Below are 11,889 nucleotides of genomic sequence, written 5' to 3' on the forward strand. Positions count from 1 at the left end.
TCACTGCTGGTACTTTCGTATTCCATTAACAATGTCTTTTGTATGGACAATAACAATATGTACCATAAAACAGTATTATTTAAACTGTCTATTTAGAAAGTATCTCTCCTTTTGAACGTCAATGCATCAACTTATCTTGTTTGTTTGTTTGTTTGTTTGTTTGTTTGTTTGTTTGTTTGTTTGTTTGTTTGTTTGTTTGGTTTGGTTTGGTTTGGTTTTTTTTTTGGTTTTTTTTTTTTTTTACTACGACAAAACCACAGCCATCTTATAGGACAAGAGCTACACTTCCCGCACGTCGATTGGTGTAACGGAATTTGAATGACACGCATGACACCAATCGGCTTTCAGGACCTTTGAATCTGGGCGTATCAGCTCCAATTTTAAAACCAATCAAATTTTAGATTTTGTAATGAAGGCGGCCAATGGCGTCAGTTACTATGTGGTGTATCCAATCAAATTCAAGTCAGGGGTCTTTTAAAGATAGTTTCAGGAAGTGCCCTTAAATACCAGGAAGTTGTAAACAAAGCTGACAGCTATTCAGGTAGTTGTTAACTACATCCGAATGGATGCTGAGCCAGTCGTGTAAAACAGGCTAGTTATTCGCCTATATAGTGTATCTATCAATTATACAGCTAAACACTTTCTTTTATAAAGCGATCGTCTCGCGGAAATCGATATTTTTCCCTGCGTTCGTTCAACAAGCTAACGTTAGCTGCCTTCCGTTTTCTCGTTGTGGAAAAGCTAACGTTTGCACAAGGACGTTAGAGCTAGCGTTAACGCCTGCGAAGTTAACGTCAAATCGATTATTATTATCCTGAACAGAACGGATTGTGCGCAACATCGCTGCCCGATTCTTGTGTTTTGTTTTGTTTTTTGCTGCATTTGCTGTCTGGGGGCAGAAAGAGCGAGAGAGTTCGTCCATTTTAACAGGACAACAATGTCTACATCAAACGCTAATTTCAAAAACAAGTGTGTGACACAGGTGAACTGCATCTTTTGTGACAGTCTGCTATGCACAAGAGGCATGAAAGCTGTGCTTCTTGCAGACACTGAAGTTGAGCTTTTTTCGACTGATATACCTCCCAATAGGTAAGTGCTAATCTAGTTAGCAGTGCTGCTAGCCTTTGTTTATGTCTACTGTTGCCAAGGCGAGATGTACTTGACTAAACTGTAGCAAACAGATATGGAGAGAATGGAGAGACACAGTATTGGCAACCAAACGTTGATGGTTAACAGGGTTTGTTGCATGACAATTTGAAATTAGTGTGGGTTTTAATCTTTCATGGCCATGTTTGTTTCTCATTACATGCACCCTCCCCCAAGAACTGTTGACTTTGTGGCCAGCTGCTACTCTACTGAAAGCTGCAAATGCAAACTGAGAGACATCGCATGTCTCAAGTGGTATGTAAAGCCCTCCAATAGCATGCAGGGTTTGCTTTAGGAAGACCATCTGCTGATGTGAGAGGTTGATAAAAAGCACAGCAAAACAAGCCGGTCTTACTCATATAGCATTTTTTCCATAGTAAAAACCTGTAGAGCTGCAACTAGCAATTATTTTTCGGTGTCGATTTATATGATGATTCTTGTTTGATTAATCTGTTGGTCAGTTAAACACAAGAAAATAGCAAAAAAAAAAAGGCTATTGCAGAGAGAAATCTTCACGTCTTGTTTTGTCAGGCCAACAGTCCAAAGATATGAAAGAAATTCTGTCATCTGGCATTTATTTCTAATATTAAGCGAAAACTTGGGTTTACACTGAGGCATTATGGAGCCTCTTTTGTATTCCCAGGCCTTTGTTGTTGTACACAGGGCAAAAACAAATATGTTACATAATAGACACCCACCAGTGGAGTTAGCACTTTTCAGAAGTGCCCCCAGTAAAGTGCTGACACACGTTTCTTCTTTATTCTCTCTCCCTCTCTCTCCCAGTGGTAATGTTGTGGGCTATCATGTTGTGGCCCCCTGTAAACCCTGCTTGCTTTCGTGCAACAACGGCCATTTCTGGATGTTCAACAGCGATGCTGTATCTACTCTCAACAGACTGGATGCGACAGGTCAGTATTAGGTCCCCTTAGATAAAACTGAAATTTCAGTCTGTTAATTGTGGGTTTATAAGCCTTTGTCACCCTCCAATGTGTTTGCAGGCCTGAATCTGCTCCTGTGGGGAGACCTTCCCGAGCTGGACGACAGTGAGAACGAAGAATCAGAAACCCCATCAGAAGAGGAGTGCATTAGGTAGAGAGGGAAACGGACAATGCGAGAGACCTAGAGGGCCAACATTTGAGAGGTGGAGCTACAAGAGTGTACAAACCATGCTGAGATGAGAGAGAAAAGAGAAGCCTTAAAGGGTAATTGAACACTGAATCACAAAGGGCAGAAATGTGCTGCTGTACTACTCTTTACGGGTTTAAATATTAAACCACGGGGCACTTCTGTCCACACCCCAAACAGCGATGTCGTGGCAGATGTCTTGCCTTTGACAGCTGATGGAGGACAGCTGCTTTGACATCACCGATTAAGGTGTAGGCATAAACACATCATCCGCCACGGTTGTAAGTTGGAAGTAAGAAGTTTTTGGCCCTGTGTAATTCAGTGGTGAGTCACCCTTTAACCTGTGACCATGCCTTTCCTCATCACTTTTCACTGTTAAAAGCACAGACTCACACACTGTCACACACATTCTTCTCTCTCTTTTTCTCCTTTTTGTATATTTGCGTGGGCAATTATAAAACATGTGGCGGAAGTAGACTGAAAATAGCAGACAACTAGACTCCGTAATCTAGTGCGTTCTACTTTTCATTAGAGTCTCCACTGAGCTCATGGTTTTGATTCGGCCTCATGACATGCTCGGAGCGTGGTATGATAAGTTAATGGAACTTATCTGTGAATGCTGTGCTTTTTCGCGCTGTTTCTGTTGAGTCCAATTTTCTGATCAGATGACCACATGTTGCTTACCTTCTTTTCAATGGCAGTTCTACAGTAATCGGTACAGTGAATATGCTGTAATAAGCAAAAACTTCCAGTAACAGTCATGTCTTAAAGGCTTATATTCTCTCTATGTGGCTGGGTGCTGACTGAAAGTTTGAGTGCTTTTTGAATCCTATGTATTGGAGAAATAGCACAATTATTGAATGATATATATTTATGGGTTCCTTGCTTTTTAAGGGCATATTTGATTTAGGTTACTTTACAATCTGACCTACTATAAATGATACGTTCTGATATGCTAATATAGTGTTTCTTATACACCTGACAGCCGCAGTATGTGTTTAACACCCAGATGAATCTGACTGTAGCAGTGTCTGATACTAACATGCTAACTTATGCATAATCTGTGCTTCCACAAAGCCCTGGAGCCGCCGAATTTAGAGTCCTACTTTTGTTAAGACTTAAAATCAAGTAAAAACGTTGCTGGATCGATGACATAGGTGATATAGCCAAAATGGAAATTAACAAAGGTGTGTGTTTGTGCCACTCCACAATTTTTCAATATGGATTATTAAGCAAAATGATGAAAACAATTCTAAATGGATTTCAATGCCCATGCTCTGTTTTTGTCACACCACTGTTCAGTTTTATGTAGCAGCAGAATTGTAGCACCAGAAGCGAAGGAAAAAGTCAACTCCAAAGAATCATGGAACATACCAATAATGAAAATACAGACTGACTACCCTTCTAAAAGATAATTATGACATTTTTGGCCAGTTTATAGAATCGCATTTCACATTTTTAAGTCATTTGTGGTGAAGTCAAGCTTGAGTCAGTGCAGCTGGCCATGAAAGCCTCAACCCTCGGTATACTATTGGCCTTACTGATGTTGTGATTGCTGACATAGAACCTTTGTTAAGCTGTGGACTCGGGGTTGATGCTGTATATTAGTTGGTTAGTTGGACTTAACTCAAATCAGTCCTTTTTTGGCAGTGCCATCCTCGAGCTCTTGTTATTGTTTCACTGCTGTGCCCTGCTAATACCATGATCCTGTCTTAAAGTAACAGTCTTTCTGTGAGTGAATGAGCTGTGCCTGTATTGTCGGCAAGCATTGTTGAAGAAGCAAACATAGAATGTCACTTCTTACCTGAAGGAAAAGGATAAAGGCAGTTGGTCTTTTTTAATCTGTAACTGGCCTCTGTGTTTATCTATGCTATAGGCTTTAGTTGTGGAAAAACACACATATTGGAGGAAAACATTGTCCAGAATTTCACGTCCTTCACATTTTAAAGTTATAACTGACAGTCTGCTACACTTGCACACCAAATACTGTCTTATGTGGTAAACTGATAGGATACAGTGCATCAGCTAGGTATTTATTAAATCAACAAACCAAATATCTATAACCACATACTTAATTTTTGTTTACAGACTTTGTTTACAAATGCATTGGTTTGTATTGTGCTATAGTACTTATGTTTTTGTTCACGTATTTAATATTTCATTTGTGACGTAGTGCTTTGTTTTGTACGTTAAAAGATTGGATATGTACAGTTTTACCTCAAGAAGGTATCACTTGCGAGCTTCCTCTGGCTAGGACAATTGTCAAATGATAATCAAAATAATTATTTAAATGGCTGTTTCTGACGTGAATAACTTTGATTAACATGCCCTGCTGAAAATGTATATTTTGGAATTGCACTGAAACTGCATCGGTTGTTTAAAAAAAATGATTTGTTGTTTTGTATGCTTGTTAAATTAATAAACTTTTTTTTTTTTTTCAAAATATCTTAAATGCTCTGTAGTTCTGTTAATTTTTATTTCCTTTTTTTTTTTTTTCTATTGCTTATCCTGGGCCCGACGGAAAAGTTATTATGGACAAAATTTACATTACATGAACTATACACTGATCAGCCACAACATTAAAACCAGACAGACATGCAGTAGGTTACCTGTGTACATTGCAATATTACATAAACCATTAAAGTATAAAATAAATGTTTAATGCAATAAATCAGATGGTTTAAGGCAAGGTGTAAAACTCCCAATTATCCCACTGCACATCTGTAAATTAATCAAATATTCAGCACATTCTTAGTGACTGAACTTTACAAAAAATATTAATGTCATTGGTGGACATTTTAATTCCACAAGTCTCATTACTATGCTTGAATTATATTTGCGAGGTTCACCACACCAAGTCAATTGTTGAGTAAACATTTACAAAATGATAAAATGAGATTTTGAGCCTGCATCACTTTGTGGTCTCTGTTACTGAAAAAATGGGTGTGTGTTTGTGAATTTCAAGGGGAATTCTTCATCATCAATATCATTCAAACTGCTTAAGTGCTCTTTTGGCAAAAGGAGGGGACCTACATTTGTCTCTGTCCTACAGAGTTGGTGTGGACTTGTTTATCAATTCTGTTGGTGTGTGTTTCTTTTGCAGATTTATAATATTCTTCAACAACTTTCCAACTGAAGAGACATTTTAGCTGAATATTTATAAACCATCCTACAGTTAGAAGCAGTTTACAGAAGAGTCTTCTGTTTTGGAGGTGAGCAGTTTCATAATGTAAGGGCAGCATTTTAAATTTATATATATATATATATATATATATACATTTTCTAAATATAAATTTCTAAAATTCTGTTTTTGCTTTGTCATTATGGGTTATTGAGTTTAGACTGATGAAGGAAAAATGAATTTGAACAATTTTGGCATAAAGCTGCAACATAACAAAGTATACATACAGTATACTGTATACTGTAAAATGTATGCATCTGTGGATTGTGTTCTTTTTGGAACTGAGTGTGTGTTGCTGAACCTTCACATGTACAGCGAGAAAACTAGTCCTTTTTTGGAATGATCTTACAGGAGTTAAGCCATATTTTTTTTGCATACCTCCTTTTCAAGAGTTCTCTGCTGCTGTTGGGACATGTACAGGGCAATTTAGGTTGTGACGGCAAGAAAAATCTGAAACAAATAGTTGTGGCTTGATCTGTTTTCACATGTTTTTGTAGCATCTGCCCAAATTACAAATCATACCAACACAACATCAGCTTCATGTGTGTGTTTTATCTTGCACCATTCGACACACTTTACCAGCCTGTTGTTTTCTGTGTAATTCAATAATGTCCCCAAAGACTTCCCTGCAGATAGCCAAAGGTCAGGGTCAGTTAAAACCCGGTCTGAATGTTGTTTCAGTTAAAGTCCCACTCACCTTCAACATGGTATACTTCTATAACGGGGAGCTATACTCTTGAGACATTTTGTAGCCTAAAAGAGGAACACTCTCTCAACTAACTGTCAACATATCCTCAAGCCAGTGGTCAGAAGGAGAAGACTGGTTGCTCCAGGCAGCTTCCACGTATGTGTGTGTAAGCCATTGAATTTATGTGAAGCAGGGTGTTGCTGAATAACAGAATTTACACAGAGCATTCAGTGCATGGCCGCCGTCCCTAGACAAACAAAGGATACATTTAATCAAATATGCTGCCTCTCTGCCTCAGTGACTGTCAAGCTGGTTAAAAAGGCAGAGACTCCGCTTATAGAATAACATGCTAACACAAGTCTAGCAGATTGCGTCCTGGCACACCTGTGTGTTACACAAACAAACAATGCAGAGAAACATGATCTAGTAGCTATGCAGGGGTCAACTAAAGTACGTGATATGTTGATGATGAGTAATTTACTGTTTCTTTTTGGATGGAACATCATCAATGGAATTATTGTTTGGTGTTCACATTGTATGAGTCAGTAGACTTCAGAGTTGGCAGTTAGAGGACAATCAAGGTATTTACACCCAAGACCTTATTCCCTAAGATTTGATTGTTTCAGTGGTCTTTATGTGACATTTGTAAGAGCCCAGGTTTTTTTTTTATTGGCTGTTAACAATCACAGGATCAATAAGAGGAATACATACAATTGTTCTTGTCACATGTTAACCATCTAGATCAGTGGGGTTGTGAGTTCATTGACAGGATTGGCAATAAGAAAATAACTGGGGCGTTTCTCAAATCTTCGTTTTTTTTTATCATAAAGTATTCAGTTCCTTCTTTATTCTGCTACAACCAATTAAAATGAAAGCCTGAGAGGGGAACATTACTCAAATTCATTCAAGCCCTTTAAAGGGCCATAGACCAAAAAGGTTGGGGACATCTGGCTTATGACAGTGGGAATTAAAGTGATGTAATCCACTTTGTATTTGTTTCTATTATCTGCTCTGCTTTTCAAGGCTGAAATTTTCCTGTTTTTGTTTCCTTAATAAAAGCCATGACTGTAATAATAGTATTAAACAGATTGTCAGGCCAGCTAATGTCAGAGGCTGACTACTCCTGAGTCACACAGATCAGCTTTAAGCTAAGAAGGAGTGAACTGTGTGTAAATGGTGGACAGGTGTGTGGAACATATAGCAGCTAAGGGGGCAGGTGCACAGGTGTTTAACATACACAGCTGCCAGGTGAGTATACGCACAGTGAAGACAAGATGATAATTGAACTGGCCTCATCAGTTCTCACTGAACTGCGACAATAACGCATATCCCTACTAAGCATTTTTTTTTTTAAATTGCAGCATGTTCACAGACACTTTATCTTACAACGAAGAACAGGTGTAACCAATAACATTGGTCCATCTAAATGCCCTTGAATTCATGGTAAAGAGACATCATGGTATTTGATTAATGTTATTCATTACATCTGTGTTTTTTCCCGCTATAACAGGTCAAAAGTCTGAATATTCAAATATTCAGTGCCTCAGGTATAAGTGAAACAAAGAATGTGTTGCTTAATAAAAGATAAATGAAAGAACAACACTCACTTATGTTTCCACATTAAAAAAAAAAACATTGTTACAATAACATGACCAAAGTTATGCCAAATATATCTGTTTCAACCAAATTAAAACAAAGTCAATAATATAAGAAGAACTTTTAAAGACTTATTAGATAAAGGTAAAAACCGGCTTTGGAGAATAATCACAAAGAACAGTGAAAGTATTCTCATAGGCTCAGCACATGCCCCACAGGTGTCTTCAATCCAGACTCCAGCTGGTTGGAGCTATGTTGACATCACATCAGTTCACAAGACTTTTTTTATACTTATAAGAAAGACAAAGGTGTAAGTTTTCCTGCTCTAACAGGTGAAGCAAAACTAACCACAGAGCGAAGAAGATTTCTATCAAGCATAGTGTGTTCATGGCCGCACAGTCCTGAGAGCAGGTCTCAAATATGCCCTTGAAATATAAGTAATATCATCTTTGTGGTTGTAACCTCATTATTAGTTAATAATAAAGTCAGAGCTACAGTATTCAGTCATGCTACATCACGCAGTAGTCGGGTATTCAGTACACATCCAATACTTCCTACTGCTCAGGTGGAAATGTAATCTATCTATCTGGCGCTCTCTGTTGGATGTGAAGTGCAACGACACACAGAAGGATTGACAGAGACAAACCACCACTGAAGGCCTGGTTCGCTCAAGTTTCAAGTTCACTTTTCTTCTTTTGTATCCTAGTATCAGTATCACATAAACACAAAAATGTGTGTGGCGTTACAGACAGTAAATGTGCCTGCTGTAAAGTTACAAATATATTTCAAAAATTAATTAATATGTCGGTGAATTTTTTATTTTCCAAATCTGTGTATCTACTGAAAATAGACCAGCCTCCCATCCGATTACTTTTCAGCTGCGCTCGTGTTGTTAACTATCATTTTATTTCAATTGACTGTTGTTGAATGTGTGATCCTCCTCAGAGATTAGTTAAGGGAGAAAACACAGCTGGTTTTAGACACCACACATGCAGCTTTTGTAGGTTCCTGTCACTGCTATTTGGCAAATAAAATTGTGAAACTGGCCTGCGATTTAGGGGGTCAGGATGCTTGCTGCTTGTGACTTTGCTCTACTGGGAGCAGAGTGCTCATTTCTCAGGCCTCAATGTCCCTCAGGTCTCAATAAAAAAATATCTTATGAAAATTGAGAGCCAACTTTATGAAAGTCAAAATGAAATATGAAAAGGCTTTATTAAACAATATCAATGTTCTCATATCATGGAAACATTCACCACTAACTCCAGTAAGTCTGGCAGAACAAATATATCAGAAAACAATGTAACACATCTCTATATTTAAAAAATAAAGGCTGGAAAAATGTACTAAATTACATTCCTGAATCTGTCAATGCTGCCACATTAAAGGTCTGATCTTTGGGCCATATAAATGACATGTTTATTTACAGTTTTTTTTAACTTTTTTTTTTGGTCATGTTTTTTCGGTGCAGCATTGGGAAAAATACGTATTCCAACGAACCAATGATACTAACAAAAAACATTAAAAGCCTAGATGTAGTTTAGGTGTTGTCTGGCGTTAGTCCTTGTATTAAAAGACCAATTAAGTCTTTGCTTACATTTGGGTCTTGGATTGTGATTGTAATGCTCATTAAGCAAAATTCAGAGACTCTCTTGTCTCCAAACAAATTAACAAGCAGTTGTTAATAAGCACTGTACAATAGAAGCAATTGGTTTCCCTTGAAAAAGAAATGCTACTAATTTAATTTGTTTTCCCACAATTGCCAGTGTTTGGGGGATCGCACAGCCAAAATTACTCTATTTCCTCGACACTAGATGGAGCAGTTGCACCATTTATGGAAGCTACCACCAGATGAGCTGGGTACAGTAACAGCTGGATTCAACACCTCGGTGTTAAAGAAACGTATCGGAATGAAGACAACTAATTAACTCTGGAAAATGTATATTTATATTTGCTGTGTCACTATTGGTAGTACTCTATTTCTGGGATGACGGAAAGCGCGTTTCTGTCTTAGTAGTGACTAAAATTGAAGGTCTGGACGGGTTGTGGGGTTTATACATTAAAAAAAAAAAAGATTTCACTCAGCACAAAAAACAACATTCTATTGCAGCCTGTTGTTTTAGAGGCCAGCCATTTTAAAAGACTGAACTTCTTTCCCTTTTTCATGGAATAAATAATTTTCTGATTTAAATACTCCAGCTATCATTATACTTGCTAGGATAGACTAATAGGATTGCCATCAAATTAGCGGTCACCTTGATCATCAGAGGGAACAGAATATTTTATAAGAAATATAAGGAGGTTCATAAAAGCTCTGCGGTCTGTCATAGTCATCTCCTGATAATAGACCTAAAAGGCTAGGCTAATGTCCAGCTTTGCCTGATGATGCATATTAATGACACCTCCAGAATTCATCACAAAAATCTTTTTTCGGCGGTTCAGGAGGGCAAACGGTACTAAATAGCTGAATTTTATTCAGTTAGGAATAATACCTTTAATCAGGAGAGGAAACTTTCATGAGACTGGTAGGCTTGAATTCTTAAATAATTTAACTAAATTAATTTTACATGTAATATGATCACATTACCACGAAAAACAACAAATCCTTTTGGAACTAATGAGCCCATAAGCTTCAGAACATTAGCTTTATCATTAAGGGATAATAAAAACAATTGCTTTTCCATGCTTAGTCTGGGGAGACAATACTGCAGGTTCCATACGCAGTTGCGCAGGTTTTCTACAACTGGGCTGCCCACTGGCTTCAGTATTATACTCTGAGACAAGATGCACTGGGCTTTTGTTGAAGTGCTCGAGATAACACAAAGAAAACTTCAAACAAGCGTCTTATTGTGTTTTATTCTTCTGGGCAAGCTGATTACAGTTAAGGATAAAAGTTGTTCCTATACAGTAAACTAATGCGGAGAATCAGAGAGCACTAATTAAGTCATGGGGGATCTGAGGCGGTCGGCGTGGATGTGTTCCCCAACACCCAGACCATGGGGGTTTAGTGGGAACTTTACAGCCCAACAGCAGTCAGCATCAAAGGTGTTTATTGTCAGCTGAATGTCCGGTAAAGGCATGAACTGCTGGGTCTGCTAAGCCACCTGGGAATAAGAAGCAGAAGCTACGGCTCCTTAGCCTGAGTACTGATAGCCTTGTCTATTCCCCTCTTTTCTTCCTTCCTTCCTTAGAAAGTTGCTCCAAATGCCATCTTTGGCTGAAGCGAGCACAGCCACTGCCTGTGTGTCAAAGCAGAAAGTGTCTTAGTTTTTATATTGGCCCATGTACACAGAAGTGGTACATGGAACCTAGGCAGGTCTACACAAAATTAATATACATGTTAACATAATGAAACAGGAAGTGAAATTCCAAGGTCTGATGTGTTTTAACCTCTGGTCTACTCTTAATGTTTCTGGTCACCATGAAAAATAAATCTGATTTAAATGTTTTTTTATTTTACTTAGTGTGATGAAAATTAGACAGCGAGAAAAAACCTTCAGACTTTACATATCCCCTGTAAAATCAGACAAACTGTGATACTATGAACCTGTTTTTCAGGTCAGTGGCTGCGTGTTACATCTCATTTTCAAATGCAAACCAATGGAGATTTCATAGAATGAAAATTACTATCTATGTTTAAGTGGAGATGTTTCATACTTCATAACCACAGCTCTGAAAAGCCAGCGGTGAAGCATCCTCACTATTGACAGTGAAGAGCCAGAACTTAAAATTGTGTCTTTGTATTTTTGCATGTGTCTGTATGGCGAGGTTTAAGGATGCTGTAACTAGAGGGAGTGTGTGTATTAGCTGTATGTGATTTACACTTGTCTTTGCGTTAGTATACTGCAATGTCACATCAACTGACAACTGTGACTGACCATCTCTAAATATGCATCAGCAATATGCAAATATCACATCACTGACAACTGTGACTGACCAAAAAAAAAACAGCGCAACACAGGCAGACCTTGCCACACACACACACACACACACACACACACACACACACACACACACACACACACACACACACACACACACACACACACACACACACACACACACACACACACACACACACACACATAGTTTAAAATGTTTGGGCCTAAATTTCTTTTCTTTTCTTTTCATTGTGCTGGCTTTGTAATTTGTCCTT

General features: G+C 38.1%; 1 protein-coding gene across 2 annotated transcripts; it reads left to right on the top strand.

Moving 5' to 3' along the window:
- The first annotated feature begins 421 nt into the window (after positions 1–421).
- fam72a (family with sequence similarity 72 member A) lies at positions 422–4,675 on the top strand. 2 transcript variants are annotated; one of them, XM_040116521.1, is made up of 4 exons: positions 424–1,089; positions 1,324–1,401; positions 1,930–2,054; positions 2,145–4,675. In XM_040116521.1, exons 1-4 carry the CDS (start codon positions 938–940, stop codon positions 2,237–2,239), a joined length of 450 nt encoding a protein of 149 aa, XP_039972455.1. In that variant the 5' UTR covers positions 424–937; the 3' UTR covers positions 2,240–4,675. The 2 variants fall into 2 exon arrangements, with proteins under 2 accessions (XP_039972456.1, XP_039972455.1); XM_040116522.1 differs by lacking the exon at positions 1,324–1,401 and having other exon boundaries at positions 422–1,089.
- Positions 4,676–11,889: the final 7,214 nt, after the last annotated feature.

This window comes from Xiphias gladius, chromosome 21 (assembly GCF_016859285.1).
Source record: "Xiphias gladius isolate SHS-SW01 ecotype Sanya breed wild chromosome 21, ASM1685928v1, whole genome shotgun sequence".
Lineage (NCBI taxonomy): Eukaryota > Metazoa > Chordata > Actinopteri > Istiophoriformes > Xiphiidae > Xiphias > Xiphias gladius.